General features: G+C 43.6%; 1 protein-coding gene across 1 annotated transcript in view; it reads left to right on the top strand.

Annotated features, from left to right (window-relative positions):
• LOC309547838 (protein LBH-like) overlaps positions 1 to 22,178 on the top strand; it is a 55,859-nt gene extending 33,681 nt beyond the window's left edge. The window contains exon 4 of the mRNA XM_082247843.1: positions 21,795 to 22,178. Coding sequence (XP_082103969.1) covers positions 21,795 to 21,856 — 62 coding nt within the window. The 3' untranslated portion in view covers positions 21,857 to 22,178. The remainder of the gene's footprint in view (positions 1 to 21,794) is intronic.
• The last annotated feature ends 1,127 nt before the right edge of the window (positions 22,179 to 23,305 follow it).

Here is a 23,305-nt window from a genome sequence, read left to right as displayed (position 1 = left end):
TAAAGCTGAACTCCAGGTATAGATTTTATTGCATAGTTACATGGGTTCAGCTTGGACCAATGTAAGTACAGTATGCATTTGCCATACCTGTGGGACCACTGTAAAAGCAGAGAATCACTGTAGTATTTGTCACTACTACAGTGATCACCGCTGTCTTCCAGGTCCTCTGCCAAGTGCCTGCTCTTCTGCATAGGTAGGTAAACATTTTCTCACCATAGACACCATTCACAGAACACCTTGAAGTTTTTTTTCAATGAATGCAAGGTGCTGCAAGACTTATCCACCTTACCAACCATTCAGTGTCCTCCAACCCTCTCTGCCAATCCCTTCATTGGCTTCCACTCACCCAACAAATAAAATTCAAAGTGCTAACAATAGTTTACAAAGCCATCCACCACTCTGCCCCCAGCTACATCACTAACCTGATCTCAAATTTTCAACCTAGCCGCTCTCTTCGGTCCTCCCAAGACCTCCTGCTCTCTAGCTCCCTTGTCACCTCTTCCCATGCTCGCCTCCAGGATTTCTCCAGAGCTTCTCCCATTCTTTGGAACTCTCTACCCCAATCTGTCCGACTGTCCCCTAATCTATCCATCTTTAGACGATCCCTGAAAACCCTTCTCTTTAAAGAAGCCTACCCGGCTACTAACTAATAACGCTGTTTCACTTGCTCCATCAGCTCATCCCCCACAGCTATTGCCTTTTGTATCAATTGACCCTCCCTTTTAGATTGTAAGCTCTAACGAGCAGGGCCCTCTGATTCCTTTTGTTCCAAATTGTAGTGTAACTGTAATGTCTGCCTTCATTTTGTTAAGCGCTGCGCAAACTGTTGGCGCTATATAAATCCTGTATAATAATAATAATAATAATCTATGATTGGAGGTGGAGACTGTGACATTACAGCCTCTCCACCTCGTCCATTCAGAGAATGCTTCAGGATTCTGCATTGATCTAGTAATGGTGACTACTACAGTGATTCTCTGCTTCCATAACAGTCCCATGGGTATGACATCTGCATACTGACATCGGTCCAAGCTGAGGCAATGTAACTATGCAATAAAATCAATACCTGGAGTTCAGATTTAATATAAAAAAATGGAAGAGATAGGTTTTTAACTGCTTAGTGATCGCCCCATGCACATATACTGCGGCAGTGTGGAGGCTCTGTGCAGAATCATGTACCTGCACGTGATTCTGCTCATCCGGGTCTGGGGTGCACATGTGCACCGCTGATGACCCACTCCCACTGTGATTGGACACAGCGGGAGCCAATCAGCAGGTCCGGCAGACGGGATGTCCGCCAGGACCCGCCTATTGTTCGGGAGACAGGCAGAATGGTGATCTGCCTATGTAAACAAGGCAGATTGCCATTCTGTGACAAGGGAAGGCAGTGATCTTGTGTTTTTGCTAAGCAGGAACACGGATCTCTGCCTTCCCCCAGTCAAAGCACCCCCTACACAGTTAGTAGCTAAAAAAGAGAGGGTCCCCTAAGGGTTTGGGATTTTATCGGCGCTCAGAGATTTACAAAAATGTATAAGAGTATAAATGTTTATTGCATAATCAAATATAAATATTAACATCACAAAATCATAGAAAATTGGGCAAACAGTTCCATAAAAAACACAGTACAGATACAAATAGAATAGAGCAGTGCAGATACCCAACGCGTTTCGAAGCTAGGTGCACCTTCTTCAGGGGTAATTAGGTTAATATACTGCAAATTAGTTTCTATAATAAAACAGCATATGGTGATATTAGAAAAATATTCAGCAAAATCATCCAAGTCAAAAATAACAATGTCATATATATTAGATCATAATGAACAAATAATTATTGAGGCTGTAAACTTACATGTACTGTACTTGTGTTGAACATATTCTGTTTGCTCTATTAAAAACATATAGGCAGGCTCATAGATCTGTCCGCAGGCTTCCAACACAGGACATGTAGGACTGGAATATCTTCTTACCATCAAAGGGAAGGGAGGAAAAGGATAAAGGGAGCAGGCGTAATGAGGGTATGATTGACCCCTCTGGCAGATGTTAACCGCTCAATGGATACATCGGTTGTTGTACCAGTAAACACGCTGTGTGTGGCTGGAGTCCAAAGAATAGGGACTCAGATATGCCAAATAATCAATGTAAAACTTCCTAGAAAAGATAAAGAATATATGTATAATGTTTGTTGTCAAATAATCAAAAAAGATAAAATAATATGATAGGATATAGTTGGCAACCTGAGAGTGCCAAAAGAATAGCAAGATCCCATGGTGCCAGTAACACTAATGTAGAGAAATGTGCCTATTGGATAGAAACTGTGATCAGTGTCACAGCGAGACTGTAATAAAGTTAAAGCCAAATAGTCCTTAGACTCCATGCAAAAAGTGATTGATATCAAAGCGAGACAGTGGTGGGATTATAGCCCAGTGACCATATTAATCATTGCGGAGGAATATGAGAAAGAAAAGAGAAGGAAGAAAAGTAGTGACCACTCCAGTCAGACATCACCAGCAAGATGCCCGGGAGAAGTACCAGTAGCTTTCAAAAAATAAATAGATAAAACTTTCATCCAGCAGGTAATAGTATGATTTACCTTTTACATCAGAGTATGAGCACAGTCTGTCCAAAGGCTGACCGAGCCGTACGCAGGATCAGATGGACTGAGCCTATTTCAGGTAGTGTTAAATAAAATTCCGCGCTTAAGATATTTTTAGATCCTCTACTGGTAATGGCTGCAGCCCTCCTTTTAAAACTATATTCCGAAGATATATAGTGAGAATAGAAAATAAGAAAAGGTGTATGGCGCTGCCAATGTACACTTAATATTCCATACACATCTCCAAAAGGGTCAAGGTGCAAAACGTATACTAAAACTATTAAAAATACGGTGTATAACTTCCTAATTGTTATTGGAATAGGATAATAAGTGACAAGTGACTGGATAATAAATGCTTATAAAGTGCCAAGTGCAACAATACTGTGCTGTGTATATTCTGAGTGGTTGAATAAAATCAATGAATAAATGAAATCAATAGTGGGTAACTCAGTTCAGTGAAAATGTGCACTGGAATATTTTGGAGATGTGGTAACAAAAATGCAAACTCGGACTGATGATAACAGTGTCAGGTGTGTGGTAATATCACAGCCTGTTATGAATGGGTAAAAAATATATAATGAATGAACCATAAAATAAAATCAGTGGTGACATATAATATAATAGTGATGATAAGGTGAACAACTGTGTCTATCCTTGGGTGTATCGAATAAATTCACTAGCAATATAGTATTTTGGCAGGGAACTGTATACAAAACCTTACAGCAGGTATATGGAAAAATATATAAATAAATCAACCGTAAATAAATATAGCAGCAGTAATCAGAGCTTCAAAGGAATAAATAGTCCATAAATAGCTTAAAAAAAGGGATGTTCCCACAATTAAAAATAGTCCATAGGTAATTAGTGCAACAAATCTCAAAAAGGTGACTTCAGTGCAGGTGTTTCTAAATATTCTTTAAGGGTGCCCGAACTCCGGTGATCACTCTGTGCTCCCCGCACCCCCAGGACCGCACTCACCAGAATATGAATGTTAGTATGAAGACGTCATACTGACGAAACGCGTAGAGTGTCATCGCGTCACATCCGCCTGGTTGGAACGCACATCCGGTCTGTGGAGCGCACAGCGTCCCGGAAGTGCGCGACCGCAATAGTGTTTACCTGCCGATTGTCTCTTATATGTTTGTGAGTACCATTTTCTTTAATTTAATAAAGCGTTATCAAATGGTACTACCCTATGTGAGCCCTTTATTCCCCATACATACCCGTGGACAACCCATTCCTAAGGATAGTGTGACGAAGGACTCGGGCAGGTTACTGGACAGCACTCGTATCCATAGTACCATCCAGGGAGACCAGAGGGGGACTCAGAGATTATATACCCAAGGCTTGGTACCCCTGTAATTAACTCTGGTGAATGCGGTCCTGGGGGTGCGGGGAGCACAGAGTGATCACCGGAGTTCGGGCACCCTTAAAGAATATTTAGAAACACCTGCACTGAAGTCACCTTTTTGAGATTTGTTGCACTAATTACCTATGGACTATTTTTAATTGTGGGAACATCCCTTTTTTTAAGCTATTTATGGACTATTTATTTCTTTGAAGCTCTGATTACTGCTGTTATATTTATTTACGGTTGATTTATTTATATATTTTTCCATATACCTGCTGTAAGGTTTTGTATACAGTTCCCTGCCAAAATACTATATTGCTAGTGAATTTATTCGATACACCCAAGGATAGACACAGTTGTTCACCTTATCACTATCATATTATATGTCACCACTGATTTTATTTTATGGTTCATTCATTATATATTTTTTACCCATTCATAACAGGCTGTGATATTACCACACACCTGACACTGTTATCATCAGTCTGAGTTTGCATTTTTGTTACCACGTCTCCAAAATATTCCAGTGCAAATTTTCACTGAACTGGGTTACCCACTATTGATTTCATTTATTCATTGATTTTATTCAACCACTCAGAATATACACAGCACAGTATTGTTGCACTTGGCACTTTATAAGCATTTATTATCTAGTCACTTGTCACTTATTATCCTATTCCAATAACAATTAGGAAGTTATACACCGTATTTTTAATAGTTTTAGTATGCGTTTTGCACCTTGACCCTTTTGGAGACGTATATGGAATATTAAGTGTACATTGGCAGCGCCATACACCTTCTCTTATTTTCTATTTCAGGTAGTGCTTAAGTATTGATATCAATTACATAACATAAATCAGCTGGATGACTAATCCGTCTATTTTGAATAATGAGAGGAGTGTGGGACGGGTATGTGTGGCGTCTCTGATCCCGATAGGGCTCCCTGGGTGTCCGGGGCTAGACGCCGTCTCTCCCTCACGTGTCACGGAGGGGCGGGGCACGCCGCGAGGCGGCGTCTAGCTCGCAGGCTCCCACCGACACGGACGGATTCCCTTACGCTGAGCCGAGGGCATCGAAGGGATCCAGTGCGCATGTGCGGCGGCTACTGAAGCCGAAGATGTGATTGGACACAGCGGGAGCCAATCAGCAGGTCCGGCGGATGGGATGTCCGCCAGGACCCGCCTATTGTTCGGGAGACAGGCAGAATGGTGATCTGCCTATGTAAACAGGGCAGATTGCAGTTCTATGACAAGGGAAGGCAGTGATCTTGTGTTTTTGCTAAGCAGGAACATGGATCTCTGCCTTCCCCCAGTCAAAGCACCCCCTACACAGTTAGTAAACACGACCAGGGAACACATTAAACCCTTTGATTGCCCCTGATGTTAACCCCTTCCTTGCCAGTGTCACTAGTAGAGTGACAGTGCATATTTTTTAGCACTGGTCATTGTATTAGTGTCACTGGTCCCAAAAAGGTTTCAGATAAGTGTCTGATTTGTCCACTCCAATATCGCAGTCCCACTATAAGCTGCTGATTGCCGCTATTACTAGTAAAAATAAATAAATAACTATTAAAAAAGTATATCCCATAGTGTAGACACTTTAACTTTTGCTCAAACCAATAAATATACACTTATTGTAATTTTCTTACTAAAAATATGTAGCAGAATACATATTGGCCTAAATTGATGAAGAAATTCTATTTTTTACATTTTTCATTGGGTATGTTTTATAGCAGAAAGTAAAATATATTGTTTAAAATGCAAAAAATAAAAACTGCAGAGGTGATCAATTACCACCAAAAGAAAGCTCTATTTGTGGGGAATAAAAGGACATAATTTTTATTTAAGGTACGGCATTGTACAATCGAGCAATTGTCAGTTAACATAGCGCGGTGCTGTATCGCAAAAAATGGCCTGGTCATGAAGGGGGATAAACGGTTCAGAGCCGAAGTGGTTAAAATGTGAAAATCACATCTAAATTACTACAATTTTAAATGATAGAGACAGAATATGAACCAAAAATCCAGAAAAAAACAAAAAACAAAACAAATGCTATAATGCAGTTCAATGAGTAAAATAAGTATCTGATCCCCAAGCAAAACATGACTTGGTACTTGGTAGAGAAACACTTGTTGGCAAGCACAGAGGAAAGGTGTTTCTTGTAGTTGGATACCAGATTTGCACACATCTCAGGAGAGATTTTTGTCCCCTCTTCTTTACAGATCGTCTCTAAATCATTAAGGTTTCTTGGCTGTCTCTTGGCAACTCAAAGTTTCAGCTTTCTCCATATATTTTCTATAGGATTAAGGTCTGGAGACTGACTAGGCCACCTTATGACCTTAATGTGCTTCTTCTTGAGCTACTCCTTTGTTGCCTTGGCAGTATGTTTTGTGTCATTGTCATGCTGGAAGACCCATCCATGACCCATCTTCAGTGTCCTGGCTGAGGGAAAAAGGTTCTCATCCAAGATTTTACAATACATGGCCCTGTCCATTGGCCCCCTCAATGAGGCAAAGTCTGCTTGTACCTTTAGCAGAGAAAAAGCCCCAAAGAATCATGTTTCCACCTCCGTGCTTGACTGTAGGGATGGTGTTCTTAGGGTCATAGTCAGCATTTTTCTTCCCCCAAACAGCGAGTCAAGTTAATGTCAAAGAGCTCAATTTTAGTCTCATCTGACCACAGCTCTTTCTCTCAATCCGTTTCTGAATCATTTAGATGTTCACTAGCATGACTGTACATGTGCCTTCTTGAGGAGGGAGACAGAACGCTGACTATAACCCTAAAAACACCATCCCTACAGTCAAGCACGGAGGTGGAAACATTATGTTTTGGGGCTGTTTCTCTGCTAAAGGTACAGACTGACTTTGCTGCATTAAGGGGCCAATGGATGGGGCCATGTACTTTAAAATCTTGGATGAGAAACTTCTTCCCTCAGCAAGAACATTCAAGATGGGTCATGGATGGGTCTTTCAGCATGACAATGACCCAAAACATACCACCAAGGCAACAAAGGAGTGGCTCAAGTAGAAACACATTACAGTCATGGAGTGGCCTAGCCAGTCGCCAGACCTTATTCCTAAAGAAAATTTATGGAGGGAGCTGAAACATCGAGTTGCCAAGCAACAACCAAGAAACCTTAAGGATTTAGAGAAGATCTTTAAAGAAGAGTGGACCAAAATCCCTCCTGAGATGCGTGCAAAGCTGGTCACTAACTACAAGAAACTTCTTACCTCTGTGTTTGCCAACAAGGGTTTCTCCAACAGGTACTAAGTCATGTTTTGCTTGGGAATTGAATACTTATTTTACTCACTGAACTGCAACTCCATTTATAACATTTGTAAGATGTGTTTTTTCTGGATTTTTGGTTGATATTCTGTCTCTATCGTCTAAAATACACCTTTGATAAAAGAAATAGACTCTTCATTTCTTTGTAAGTAGCCAAACTTACAAAATCTGCAGGGTATCAAAAAATTATTTTCCCTACTGTACACACATATATCACACAGTAGAAGATTCTTTCTCTCCCTCTCTTTATATATATATATATATATATATATATATATATATATATATATATATATACAGTATAAACCATCTGAGAAGCTGTGATTGAGAGAACACATTTACTTTAACAGAACTGATTACTGTATAGTAATCCAACTGAAGGGCAAAGGGCACTGCATGCAAACGGCTGATAATTAAGGATTACGGAATGGATTTGCATGAGCCACAATTTGACCCAGATCCCACTGATTCGCCCAATGGAGTTCTCTTGAAAACTGCCAGTGAATAAAGAAACAAACATACATGTGTAATTTGTTTAATGTGTACAAGATAATATTCCAAAAGCGATAAGGCCCACAGCTAATAAAAAATTGCATTTTGAATGACAATTGCACGGTCATGCAACACTGTACCCAAACCAAATTTATGTCATTTTTTCCCACAAATAGAGCTTTCTTTTGGTGGTATTTGATCACCACAAGGTTTTTTCTTTTTTGCTAAAAAAATAAAAAAAGACCGAAAAGTTTGAAAAAAAAAAAGTTTGTTATACAATTTTGTAAATAGATATGTTTTTTCCTGCACTGATGAGGCTGCACTGACAGGCACTAATGAGGAGGCACTGATGGGGTGGCAATAATATGCGGCACTGATAGGCAGCACTGATATGCAGCATTGGTGGGCACTGATAGGCAGCATTGATGGGCACTGATAGGTGACATTGATGGGCACTGATAGGCGGCACTGGTGGGCAATAATAGGCACTGGAGGGGGGCACTGATAGATGGCAATGATGGGCACTGGGGGCAGCACTGATGGGGAGGGCACTGGCGGGCAGCACTGATGGGGAGGGCATTGGTGGGCTCCCTGAGCCTATGTTTGTGTTCAATTCAGTTAGAGGACTGGAAATCACATTGGGAGAACATGTTACAATGAGAAGAACATTGTCTGGCCTTAAAACTTATCTTCCCAAACTAATTGCCCAATAACGTGGAGTCCAAAAAAAAACTGGTAGAGCTGCCACCTGTACCTCAAAAGTGCTGATGGTGAGACCCACGTTAACTTAACAGGAATTGTATAATGTCTAGCAGGTCTTGGGGCAAGAAAACAGACAATTTAAGTTTTTCTTTTTTTTTTTTTTTAATAATGAAAATTTTATTAAAGGTTCAGGTATACAAGATACAAGTTACATAGCATAGATCACACAAAAAAAAAAATAGGAGCAGACAATAATAAATAAAAGATAATATATAAAGAGAAAGAGAGAAGAAAAGCAGCATGAATACCACAATAGTGTATTCTCCATCACGTTCTATCAAATAAAAGGTGTATGGTACATATGTTTAAGACAAAACAGGCATCAGGTCCCATGGCAGTTAGACCCTTCATCAACCCCCATACCATCATCATCACGGGCACGGTCAGGCAGACAGAGAAATCCAAGATGCAAAAGGAATATCCCTCCTTCATTTAAGCCCCGTACACACGTACCGATGGTCGGCTTACAAATGTTCCTCTTTTCTCCCCGGGATGTCGGTGTCTGCTGAAAAGTGCAAAGACAGCACAAGGACAGCACAAGAATTTTGTCCGCCGACTGCAGAAGTGATGTCATGTAATGGTTAACTTTCCCTGTGTTTTCTATTTTCTGAGCATGCCCAGTCTTGCAAATCTGCGGTCTGTCGGCCGAATTGTGTACTGACAGGCGAACAATCGTCCGTTCTGGTGTCGGCATACAAATATTTTCATGTTTGCAAGAAAGACTTTTGTCCGCGGATTGTGCGCAGACATCTGTCGGAGGCACCATACTAACACGCGTACAATCGGCAGATCCTTCGTCCACCGACGTTTGTATGCCGACGATCGGTACGTGTGTACGGGCCTTTACACTCGACCTGTTCTGTGGACTACCATATATGTGTGTGATGATCAAAACCTGGTTCATGCAGGACCATAATAGGTAAAAAGAAAGGGAAAGGTAACAAAGGGGGGAGGGAGCAGGAACTAGCTTTCTCTAGAAATGGGGTGTATGGGAGATTTTAAGCATTTCAATCCATGGCAGCATATTGTGTTACCAATGTTTTTTTTTTGTGACTGTGGTCTCAACTGTCTTGAAATCATTCACAAGCTCCTCCCATGTAGTTCTTAGCTGATCCCTCACTTTTCTCATGATCATCCTTATCCCATGAGGTGAAATCTTGCATGGAGCACCAGAGTTAACGCGATTAGGGCGATTGAGGGTTACTTTGTATTTCTTCCATTTGCGAATAATTGCTCCAAAAGTTGTCTTTTTCTCACCAAGTTTCTTGCTGATGGTCTTGTAGCCCATTCTAGCCTTGTGCAGGTCTACAGTGCTAATGTTAGTATGTTACATTGCAACGCACCCAGGAAAAAACATGCTTGTGAAAAAACCTTAATGTAACATTAAGATCCCTATTTACCCTCATGTGTTGTTTTAATGCACAGTAAATTGCACAAAATAATGTTTGTACTGTACTAATGTGTGCACATTGCTGTGCCGTTCCTTTTTGAATAGCACCCCAATGCACTGTTACATTAACATTCAGCGCACCCACACTGCAGAGTACCACAATGAACCTGCTGTGTGTTGTATTGAAAAAGTAATGTCAACTTTAGGGCCTGTTTACTTTTTTGCTTATTTGCATCAATGCACTATATGTTGTGTTAACCACTTCCCGCCCGCCCTATTACAAAATGACGGCGGGAATGTGGTTGAGTTATCCTGACCGGACGTCATATGACGGCGGCAGGATAACACCGCTCTGGGCGCCCCCCGGGGGCGCGCAGAGCGGCGATCGGTGATGCGAGGTGTCAGTCTGACACCCTGCACCTCCGATCTCGGTAAAGAGACTACTGACGTAGCTCTTTACCATGTGATCAGCCGTGTCCAATCACGGCTGGTCACATAGTAAAACAGGAACAGCCGTTGATCGGCTTTCCTTAGTTCGTGCCTGACAGGCACGAGTAAAGGAGCGCCGATCTGCGGCTCCCCTGACAGGGGGGGGCGTCTGCACTGGTAATCAGATCATTGATTACCAGTGCAGACCCTCGGGGGGGGGGATGCCACTAGATCCACCAGGGATGCCCACTATGACCCCAGGGATGCCCACTATGACCCCAGGGATGCCCACTATGGCCACCAGGGATGGCAATCAGGGCTCAGGGAGCCCCCCATTGCCCTCCCCATCAGTGATGCCCACCAGTGTCCTCCCTATCAGTGCTGCCCACAAGTGCCCATCACTGCCATCCTTTAGTGTCGCCCACCAGTGCCCATTATTGCCCACCAGTGCCGCCTATCAGTGCCCATTAGTGCCGATCAGTGCTGCCCATCAGTGCCCACCAGTGCTGCCTATCAGTGCCCATTTGTGCCCGTCAGTGCCACCTATCAGTGCCCGTCAGTGCCGCCTATCAGTGCCCATTAATGCCGCCTATCAGTGCCCACCAATGCTGCATATCTGTGCTACCTATCAGTGCCTATCAGTGCCGCCTATCAGTGCCACCCCATCATTGCCTCCTCATCAGTGCCTGTCAGTGCAGTCTCATCAGTGCTCATCAGTGCAGGAAAAAACTTATTTATTTACAAAATTGTATAACATAAACAAAAAAACTTTTTTTTTTTCAAACTTTTCAGTCTTTTTTTATTTGTTTAGCAAAAAGTAAAAATCGCACAGGTGATCAAATACCACCAAAAGAAAGCTCTATTTGTGGGGGGAAAATGACATAAATTTGGTGTAAGTACAGTGTTGCATGACCGCGCAATTGTCATCCAAAATGCAACAGCGCTAAAAGGGGAAAATTGGCCTGGGCAGGAAGGGAGGGAAGTGCCCTGTATTAAAGTGGTTAAAGTGTATTGTTTACATTCAAAAAGATTAGGCTGCCAATGCACCCAAACATGTTTAAAAAAATCTTATGTAAACATTTATTTCTAATGCAATACATACCACTATTTAAATTGGATGCAATGCAGTATCACATGTAATGTGTGAGATTTAACCACTTGCTGAGCACACACTATAGCTTTACTGCTACAGTGCGGGCTGGCTGTGCAGAATCACATATGTGATTCTGCTTCTCCAGGTAGGGGGCATGCGCGCTGGCTGTGCTGTGATTAGTCACAGTACATGCCGATCAGCGGGTGTCAGGCCAATAGATGAGCACCAGCACCTACTGATCATTGGGGAGTAAGACAGGACAGAGCTCTGTCCTGTTATCTGGGATGTGCTAGTTTTTGTTTCCCTTCAAAGTAGAGAATAAAACCCAGCACATCCCTTAGTGAAAGCACCTCACAGTACACACGTAAACACTGGTTAGGCACACATTTAACCCTTTGATCACATTAGATGTTTAACCCCCTTCCCAGCCAGTGTCATTAGTACAGTGACAGTGTATATTTTTAGCACTAATCACAGTACTAGTGTCACTGGTTCCCATAAAGTGTTAAAAGTGTCAGATTGCCCGCCATACTATTGCAGTCCCGCTATTAGTTGCTGATCGCTGCCATTACTAGTTTAAAAAATAAATAAAAATTCTAGTATACAGTATATACCATAGTTTGTATATGCTATAATGTCAATATACACTTATTGGGATTAGCACAATACATATTGGCCTAAATTTATGAAGAAGAAACTGGATTTTTTTAACCACTTAAGCCCCGGAGGATTTGGCTGCTAAACGACCAGGGGGTATTTTGCGATTCGGCACTGCGTGACTTTAACGGACAATTGCGCGGTCGTGCGACGCTGTACCTAAACGAATTTGGCATCCTTTTTTTCCCACAAACAGAGCTTTCTTTTGGCGGTATTTGATCACCTGTGCGATTTTTTGATCACGCGCTATAAACAAAAAAAAGAGCTTCAATTTTGCAAAAATAGCAATATTTTTCCCTTTTTTTTATATGAAATTCCCCCCAAAAAAAATGTAAAAATCAAAATTTTTTAACATTTTCGGCCAATTTGTTTTATGCTACCTATGTTTGGTAAAAAAAATCGCAAAAAGCGTATTTTGATTGGTTTGCGCAAAAGTTATTGCGTTTACTGACTAAGGGAAAGATTTTTGTCATTTTTGTTGTTTTTTTTTAACGCGTAATGGCGGCGATCTGCGATTTTTTTGCGGTACTGCGACATTGGGGCGGACAGATCGGACCCTTGACTGACATTTTTGACACTTTTGGGGTTACCAGTGACATTTCTACAGTAATCAGTGCTATATATATGCACTGTTACTGTAAAAACACACTGGTAGTGAAGGGGTTAACTTTATTTGAGAGGGAGGGGCTGTGTGTGTCCCTAGGGGCGTGATTCTTACTGTGATTGGCTGTGGCTTCAGCTGTATGCAGAGTGATCAACGGATCTACATAGTAGATCCATATGATCAGCTCTCATACAGAGGGGAGAACGACAGGCAGCTTGTTTACACAAGCTGCCTGACTTTCTCCCTCTCCCACGCCGATCGCAGAGTGGCCGGCGGACATCGGGTACGCCGGTCACACGCGCGGGGGGGGTCCGTGACCACGGGGGAGCGGGAGCGCGCCTCCGGCGGCGCGCGCTCGCTCCCTAGACCCTCACAAGCTAGTGACGTAGCCCTACGTCACTTTGCCTGTGAGGGGCTGACCGCCGACGTAGATCGGCGTGCGGCGGTCGGCAAGTGGTTAAAAACAAATTTGGATATGTTTTTTTAGCAGAAAGTAAAAAAATATAGTTTTTTTTTTTAAAAAGTTTTTTTTTTTTGTTTGCAAAAAAATTACAAAACCAGTGGTTTTTAAATACCACCAAAAAAGGTCTATTTATGGGGAAAAATATATATTTAATTTGTGTACAGCGTTGCAAGACCGTACAATTGTCAGTTAAAGTAATGCAGTGCCGTATAGCAAAAAATGACCTGGTTATGAAGGAAGGGGGGGGGGGGGATCTTCTGGAGGTCAAGTGATTAAGGACCAATTTAGGTCGGCTGGGCAGGTCAAACATTTTTTTTTTTTTAACAAAAGATGGGTCAAACATTTTTAGTCTGTGGGTTTTACCTTTCTGAGATAAACTCTCCTCTCTGCATAGCTGGAGCAGTGCAATTCAACAATACCTCTACCTCCACCTTGGAATGTATTCTATATGATTTGGCATATGATCGATAATTGCAAGGTCAGAAGCCATCATCCTGCAGAGCACATCTGATGATGAAGGAATAGGTATTGTTAAACAGCACTGCTCAAGCCAGCAAGAGAAAAGCAGCAGCCACAGACTATCTCACAGCACATGCAGGATGTAACCCAGAGGAGGAGGGAGGAGCTTACTGATCCTGGTCATAGCTCCACCCCGACCATCAGCACAATGTGTGTGCAGGCAGTTTTAGCTGCGGTATCCAATAATAGTGCTCATAGAGTGGTGATATTGTTGTTATAAGGTTTAAGCACCTTTAAACACCTGGTGACCAACATGTATGGTACTTTGCCAAAAGTCAATGTGACTAGCATAGCTGAAGATGTCTCAGGTTGCATCTAGAGTTCTTCATTAATCAAGATGTGTAAAATGCACAAACCGTGGTGGAGGTGAACACAAAAGGTTTTTTACCCTAATGAATAAAATGTTTTAAGATAAAAAAAAAACAGAATTTTTGTAAAATCTTACTGTAAAATTCCTTTCTCTGAGTCCTCCGACAGTTGCCGCCCACTCATACAGTCTTCACCAATGGGGTATTGACTTCCTCTCCACGGGAGTAGCTAGGCATAAGACTTGTTAAGAACAAACTATTTACATAGACACACCCATGGGGGCTGTCCCACTGGTCCAATACCCCCCTGCAATAGCCATCCCAACTCAGTTTGGTAGCAAGCAGTTAAGTGTATAAGAACCCCAAACGAGGGGCTTCACCAATGGGGATGTCCCAAAGCAGTGTAGACATGAGGGGTGGGAAACGCAACAGTCAGAAAGGCAACGCAGTACCCCCATCAGAGAAAGGAACCTTACATGAACAGCAAGGGAACCTTCTGGGCAACAAGAAAGCTCAACAGGAGCAATAACCCAGGAAAGCAAATAACCAAGGGGGTACAACCCCAACAGCCAGGGACCCGCAACAACAAACAGGGTCCCCTACGGCACTGCCGCGCAAAGAACTTTGCGGCCAAAGGAGGCATCAGCCGATGCCAGAACATCAATTTTGTAGAATTTGGAAAAAGTGTGCACTGACGACCAAGTCGCAGCCTTGCACACCTGGGCCACCGAAGCCTGATGCCGGAGGGCCCAGGACGTACTCACCGCTTTCCCTCAACGAATAGGCCTGAACAGTTGTCTGTCTGATCCATTTGGAAATGGTCGCCGCAGATGCAACCATACCCTTCCGAGGTCCCTCAGGAAGGACAAAGAGAGAATCCGATTTTCGAAAGGATTCAGTAGACGACAGGTAAACCCTGATCGCCCTGACAACATCCAACGAATGCAAGGCAATCTCCTTAGGATGCTTAGGATTCGCACAGAGCGAAGGTAAAACAATGTCCTCATTAAGGTGAAAAACCGAAACCACCTTTGGAAGAAAGGATGGGTTAGGTCGCAAGACCACCTTATCCCTATGAACCACCAGGTAAGGGGAGCGGCAGGACAACGCCGCCAATTCCGACACTCTGCGAGCCGTAGTGATCGCCACCAGAAAGGCAACCTTTTTAGACAGCAGAGGTAACGAAACTTCCCTGATGTTTTCAAACAGGGAACGTTGCAACACGGAGAGAACCAAGTTCAAGTCCCATGGAGGTAGGGGCTCCCTTCTAGGAGGGGCCAAGTGACGCACACCTTGAATGAAGGTGCGAATCAAAGAGTTAGACGCCACAGGGCGCTGAAAAAGAACAGCCAGTGCAGATACCTGGCCCTTAATCGTGGCCAACGCAAGGCGCTGGTCCACACCAGACTGAAGGAAAGCCAACACTCTCGCCACCGAGTAAGAACGAGGAGAGAAGCCCCTGGACTCACACCAGGCAAAATAAGCTTTCCATGTACGGTAATAAATCTTACCAGACGAGGCTTTTCTAGCCCTGATTAAAGTAGGAGAGACCCCTGTCTCTAAGGACCTGGCTTTCAACAGCCATGCCGTTAAAGCCAGCGACTGTAAAGCAGGATGGAAGATCGGTACCTGAGACAGAAGATCTTCTCGCATTGGCAGGCCAGGTGAACGATGTCTGCGTACCAGGACCGGCGTGGCCAGTCCGGCGCCACCAGAATCACCAATGTTGGTTCCAAGGTCAACCTGCGAAGGAACCTGGACAACACCTGAATCGGAGGAAAGGCATATATCAGACGATACTGATGCCAAGGCACCACCAGCGCATCCGCGGCATCTGCCAGAGGATCGCGCGTTCTTGCCACGAACCTTTCCACCTTGATTTTTAGCCGAGACGCGAACAGGTCCACATCCAGGGATCCCCATTTCGCACACAGTATTTGAAACACCTCCGGTGAAGGGACCATTCCCCCTGGTTCAGGGTCTGGCGGCTCAGATAATCGGCCTGCCAATTTTCTACACCCGGAATGTGAACTGCCGATATTGCCGGAACATGAGTCTCGGCCCAAGACAGAATGCTGGTCACTTCCTGGCCCGCCCGGGCACTCCTGGTGCCCCCTTGGTGGTTGATGTAATCCACCGCAGTGGCATTGTCCGTCTGCACCCGTACAGGACGGCCCTGAAGACGATCCGACCAGTGGAACAGGCACAGCCTGATCGCTCTCAATTCCAAAATGTTTATCGGAAGGCAGGATTCCTCCTCTGACCAAGTGCCCTGGGCAGACAGGTTGCCCAGGACGCCACCCCAGCCCGACAGGCTGGCATCTGTAGTTATCACCATCCACAGAATTGGCTGGAAGGATTTTCATTCAGACACAGCCGGGGACTGAAACCACCACAAGGGATCCATTCTAGTTTGGCGACTCTCAGGTCCAAGGACTGAGGTAGTCTGTCCCACCTGGCCAGGATCTCCGCTTGAAGAGATCGCGTGTGAAACTGTGCAAATGGTATTGCCTCGAAGGCTGATACCATCAACCCCAGGGACCGCATACAGGTCCTGAGCGACGAGGAGTCGTTGTCCCTGAGGGACCTGACCTCGGACTGCAGGGTCCGGAGCTTGTCCTCCGGTAAGAACAACTTTGCTTGAGCAGAGTCCAGAACCATTCCCAAATATGGGAGACGAACCGAAGGAGACAAGGTCAAACTCCTGGAGCGTCTGGACCGTGGTGGACAGATCGCGCAACAGGCTCTGACTGGCACTCGATCTTAACAGGAGATCGTCCAGATATCCCAAGACCGCAACGCCCTGTGCCCGCAACAGGCCCAGAACAGGCGCCAACACTTTGGTAAAGACCCTTGGTGCCGAAGCGAGACCAAAAGGTAATGCCACAAACTGATAATGATCCTCCGCGATAGCGAATCGGAGGTACCTCTGATGACCCTTGAAAATGGGGATGTGTAAATACACATCCTTTAGATCGATCGAGGCCAAGAATTCTTCCGGACTCAGGGAGGCCACCACCGAGCGGAGCAATTCCATGTGGAACTTTCGAATGCGCACAAAGCGGTTCAGAGCCTTTAAGTCCAGAATCGGACGCACTTTGCCCTCCTTTCTGGGCACAGTGAACAGATTCGAGTAAAACCCCCGAAACCTGTCCTGATAAGGCACCGGGATGATTACCCCCTGGACGAGGAGATCCTGTACCGCTTGATGCAGGTCTTGTAACCGCCCTGGGGTCAAATGAAGATTTGAGGGAAAGAATCTGTCTGCCGGCCGTGAAAGAAATTCGATCTTGTACCCTGATCGAATGATTTCCTGAACCCACCTGTACGGAATTTGGAGCAGCCAAGGTTGTAGGAAACCGCGCAAACGTCACCCCACCCCTGAAATGGGTGAGGGCGCCCCTTCAGGCAGAGACGGACTGAGCCGCCGCACCAGCCTGGCCAGATTTTGGTTTGCCGGCCCAGGGCTTTCTCTGGCCACCCTGGCCCTTGAAGGGTTTTCCCTTGTTCTGTGCCTTGAAGGCACGAAAGGACCCCTGATTTGGTTTAAAGGCGGGACCCCGCTTGCCGCGGAAAAACTTGCCCTTAGGATTCTGGGGCAGCAGAGTGCTCTTGCCCCCAGTGACTCCTTTAATCAATTCATCCAGGGAATCTCCAAAAAGGCGAGACCCCGCATAGGGAATATCAACCACCGTCTTTCTGGATTTTTGGTCAGCCGACCAGCTTTTCAACCAAATCAGTCGACGGTTAATCACCACGACACTGGACAGGCGCGCGGCTAACGGGGCCTCATTCAAGGCCGCATCGCACAAATACATGACCCCTTGATAAATCTGGTCCACCATCTCCACGGTAGTGGGGGGGGGGGCAGAATCAGCCACGAGGGTGCGTCTGAGCACCTTGGTCCAATCCGCCACAGCCTGAGCCACCATAACAGAGGCAAAAATAGGTTTTAGCATGGAACCCGCCACCATGTAAGCATGACGGGCAAGAGATTCCAGCCTCCTATCCCTAGGATCCCTAAATACCGGAGAATCTTCGGTGGGAACCAGAGTAGCCTTATTCAATCTGGCCACAGTGTGATCCACCTGAGGACCCACACACCAGCGCGAAACCGTAGGAGACGCAAAGGGATAAAGAAGTTGAAACCTTTTTGGCACCGTAAAGGTGTGTTTCAAATTGCTCAATTGCTCATTCACTGTGTGATGAAACTCAGCGGGGCAACGGAAAACCTGCGCCGTCTTGTGGGTCCTGTGTGTACCAAAAGAAGACACAATGCCCGGAGGATTGGGCTCATCCTTTAAATGTAGTGTTTCTTTTATGGCAAGAATCAGCGCATCCATAGCTGTGCGTTCTTCGGGCGTCCCAGGGGGGAATCATCCACCCCTGCAACCTTACCTGTACTCGATGGCGTGGGGTGCCTCATATAAAGCGGGAAACCACCCACCCTCAGATGGCAGGGGAGTGCCGTCAGCCAAAAAACGCAGGACACCAGTAGTGCATGGACGAACCGTGAATGTGTCCGGTGAGGTAGCCACCCCACAGGCTGCATCGCTGAGGACAGGGATGGGTCGCTTGCGAGGCCAGGGCGAACACCTAGCCCGCTAAACGCTCGATGGCGGGCTGGGATTCCATCTGACCCTCTGTCCCGGAGAACCAGGACGACCAGTCCGATTCCCAGCTCCGCAAACGCCGTCTTCATCCGAAGATCCGACTAACTAACGCTGACAAAATAAAACAGCTAGTAATGCAAAGAAAAATGACATTTGCAAAAAAGAAAATCATAAAATTGAAGAAGGCTGAGACTGTAGCCCCAGCACAGGGAAGCCTATCTACTCCTTAACTAGGCAAAAGACAAACTGAGTTGGGATGGCTATTGCAGGGGGGTATTGGACCAGTGGGACAGCCCCCATGGGTGTGTCTATGTAAATGCTTTGTTCTTAGCAAGTCTTATGCCTAGCTACTCCTGTGGAGAGGAAGTCAATACCCCATTGGTGAAGACTGTATGAGTGGGCGGCGACTGTCGGAGGACGTAAGAGAAAAAATATATATATATCTGTGCTTATCAAATAAGTAAAATGAATGAATGAGTAAATTGGAGGCAGCTAGCACCAATAGGTAAGATTGTGACCCGCAAAGAAACATTATGCAATAGGGTGCAGCGCCAAAAATTGAAAATACAATGAAGAAGCTCTGTCCAATAAAGGAATGTCCTTGGATAGAAGAGGTAATACCCACACCAGATGCCGTAAATCGTAAATCTTAAGAGCACACGACACCACTGTGTCAGAAGAAAAACCTGCTTACCAGAAGATGATGACCCTCAAATTATAGAGTGGTCAAAACAAATGTGTGGAAAGCCCATATACTTCTATCTGCAATGAGGCCGGATTGACCAGGCCAGCAATTAGTATTCCTCTTCTCCAACATCAGGCAGATACACACCAACAAGTAATCGACCCACCTTAGAGGCAAAAGCACTCAAATAGTGTAGTAGTTCTAAAACCAATTTATTGCATAAAACAAGCCGGATACACTCACATGTATACAGATAATAACAAACATGTAGAAAGGTGAACAAAGATGGCCGCAGCGTGGCGTGCTTGCGTCGTGTCGCTTACACCTTTCATCATCAGTAGACGTCTATATGCAATAAATTGGTTTTAGAACTACTACACTATTTGAGTGCTTTTGCCTCTGAGGTGGGTCGATTACTTGTTGGTGTGTATGTGCCTGATGTTGGAGAAGAGGAATACTGATTGCTGGCCTTGTCAATCCGGCCTCATTGCAGATATAAGTACATAGGCTTTCCACACATTCGTTTTGACTTTAAGGGTCATCATCTTCTGGTAAGCAGTTTTTCCTCCTGACACAGTGGTGACGTGTGCTCTCAAGATTCACGGCATTTGGTGTGGGGATTACCTCTTCTATCCAAGGACATTCCCTTTTTGGACTAAGCTGTTTAATTGTATTCTGAATTTTTGGCGCTGCACCATATTGCATACGCTTTAAGATTAAAAAAACTTCTACTTTTAGAACCATTTCAACATGGAAAGTTTGCTTCAAAAAAGAATGCCAGTCAAACAAAGAAATAAACAGCTGAAATCCATTTATGTGACTTACTTTACCTGGCTATATATTTTCAAAGATGAAATCCAGGTATGGTAAATTTTTATATAGTTACATTGAGCCATCTTAGATCAATGTAACATTGGAAGATGGAAACCACAAAAATAGACATGGCTACTTCAGTGATCTCCATCAGCTTCCAGGTGCTGTGATGAGTGGCTGACCTGCTGCATTGTGAACACAGAAGATCAGACGCACAGCATGGGCACCATTCAGAGAATGCTTTGAGAGTGGTTGAGAGGTGGGGTGGTGATGTCACCAGGGAATTCCACGGGAGATGGCCAGGTATGGTATCAGCCAAGCTGGACCAATATAACTATGTAAACTAAGTAAATGTAACTATGTATTCTGTTGCTGCACTACACCTTCCTATGACACCTTTCTGCTCATTAGACTATTAAAAAAAGACTATCATTAATTACACTTCTGAAGCTGTCCCTGTATCCCATCACTTCTATAAAATTCCATTAGACACTTCCCCACCAAGTTTCCAAGGTCTAAAAACATGTTGTGCAATGCATTGAGCCATAACTTCCCACTTTCGTTCTGATAAAGTGAAAGATGGGGATTGTTTTACCAAAACAGAATAATACCATTTAGGGAGTAGTAAAGGCAGAATTTTAAAATGCATATACATTTGTTTAATGAAAGCATACATATGTGAAAAATATATTTCTAGAAGTGGCCACTTGGTTTTTGAATAAAACAAATATTTCACCGATATTTAGGTATAGAAAAGTGTTTTGTGTATCTCGTGAATACACAAGACAATAGAATGAATGATATATAATTGAGACTTGGTACATAAATCAATCATTTACAGTCGGAAAAGACCGGCTGTGATTTCAAGCCAAGAGCAGATGACTGCCCTGAGTATCTATGCAGGTTACTAACTACTGTCAACCATGTCACTACTTCCTGCAGACTAGGGGAAATATAATACTGGAGACATTTTAGAGACTTTGGCTTTAGTTTAGGACATCGTGTCATGTGCCTGGCAAGTTCATTTTGACCTATTGATATTTTATGCAGCACCTCGCACAGAAATGAAATAAATATTAAAGCAACTAGACAAATCATATATTACACCACAATACAGAGTAGAATCCATATTTGCAATAGGAAATCATACATTTTATGTTACAAATAATATAAGCTAAGCTCCTGCCTTTGCACAGTGCCTGTGTTAAGGCCAATCAGAACACATATTAAGCCAAGAATGAAGTATCATTACATATGGTGGTGCCCACAGACCTTTGACATCTGACCCCTGTTGCTTTGTCAAGATTGGTCAATGATTAGGCAAGCACCAACAAAAGAAATGCAAAGGGAGGTGAGGCTGACAAGTCTCACCTTCCTCTACATCCCTCATGCTTCCAGCAAGTACTGGCAGCCTGGAGACATGTGCTCATTAGCAAAGCACCAGTCTCTTTGCTAGCTGCAGTGTTGAGCATCTATGCGCTGGGGAAGGGGGGTGCTCTGTTTGACATAGCAACTAGCATTGCAGGGCACCTAAGAAGACGAGACAGAACTAAATACTGTAAAAATAAAAAAGGGATATTTCTTCTTCTAAGGTATTTTTAAAGAAAACTGTGTATCCACTAAAAATAACAGTACATTTTCAATTAGTCATGCTAATTGTCCTATGTTTGGGCACTTTTAGAATTACTAAAACTTTAATAAATTAAAAGTTAATTATTGTCCTCTTCTATTCTTTTTAGACAATACGAAGGATGAAGCAACTGCAGCAACAGGAGAAGAGCCAAAGTCTGAAAAAGACTGATGTTGACTGAGGTGGATGCATGCTCACCTACAATGATAATTGAGAAAGGTGTTGTGAAAACAACTGATGAATATACTAATGAAACATGTTACAAAATGATCTATTAATTAAATGTATTCTTCCTAATCAAGTCCGTATTCTATAGAAAAGAGAAGTGTTCCATATAACTGAAAAAAGCACAAAGAGCCATACATCTTTTAGCATTGCTACCAACCTAGCCTAGAAGCAGGCTCTAAGTCTAGGATATAATGGCAACATGGAAGTGGGCAGACAAAATGTTGTAATTCTGTAAAAGCAATCATGTCCATCAGTAATTAATGTTAATAAGCAGCAAGAAACATTTTGATACACATGTAAAATTATCCTGATAAGCTGTCACATAACCCAGGTTTTTTAGAAAGTTAATAATATACAAAAGTACAAACAAGTTTGTTTCTCCAAATGGTCATTTTGGAGCTTTAGGTACTTAATGCTCCAGTTTTCCCTTTTTTCTTACTTAATTATTCTGATGATAAAATTCTAACATGGACACTCTGCCTCCCATAGGCACAGGTCTACTGTGCCTTAGGCTTAAAGAAGGAATCCTGACAAAATAATTCATTTTTGTTTAAGATAGAATATGGAGGATACGATATTTTGTCCTTTTGGTGTTCCACTGGCGATATTTTCCTTATTAACTGGCCTAGCGTGCAGGTCTACATGATTATTAGCGATGAGCGAATCTGCCTTGGTTTGATTTGCAAACAGTTTTGGGAATCTTGTTTGAAGTTTAAAAACTTTGCAGTGAACTCTATTGAAGTTCATTGGGAGAAACTTGGTATTCAACTCTGGGCATTTGTAGGTCTAATAAGCAAGCTTATGTGAAACAAAAGGCAGTGGAAGATGGACACTGCCACAGGGGAAAAGTACTAATTTCAACATTTCAATAAAAAAATAAAAGAACAATTAAAAAGTCAAAACATATAGGTGTCGTGCTTCATTCCCAGTAATGTGTAGACATAAACAACAAAAAATGTAAACAAAAAAAAAAATGTATACAGAATCTTATATTAAATGTTTCACACTTATATTATTACTTGTGGGGTCACATCCTATTAGGTGAGCCTTCAATCAGGAGGGGAGAGCACGAGTGAGGAGGCAAATCACTTTCACGGGCTTTAAGGATATTGATCACTATTATATAGAAATAATCACTGCATATGGGAATTTAGGAATTATGGACCACACTATACTTATATTGAATGTTTGAAACATTTAATATAAGATTCTGTACACAACATATTTTGTTTACATTTTTTGTTGTTTATATCTAAACATTAATGGGAATGAAGCGTGACACTAAGCGCCGGTTCACACTACCGCGACGCTACTTCCAGGGGCGACCTCCGAGATCGCGGTGCGAGCAGCGCGCCGCGACCTCGGAGCGGCCGCCACGGACTTCATAACATT

This window comes from Pelophylax lessonae, assembly GCF_965119305.1.
Source record: "Pelophylax lessonae genome assembly, chromosome: 2".
Classification (NCBI taxonomy): domain Eukaryota; kingdom Metazoa; phylum Chordata; class Amphibia; order Anura; family Ranidae; genus Pelophylax; species Pelophylax lessonae.
Note: the sequence above shows the minus strand (reverse complement) of the source record. Positions and strands in the feature narration are given on the sequence as shown.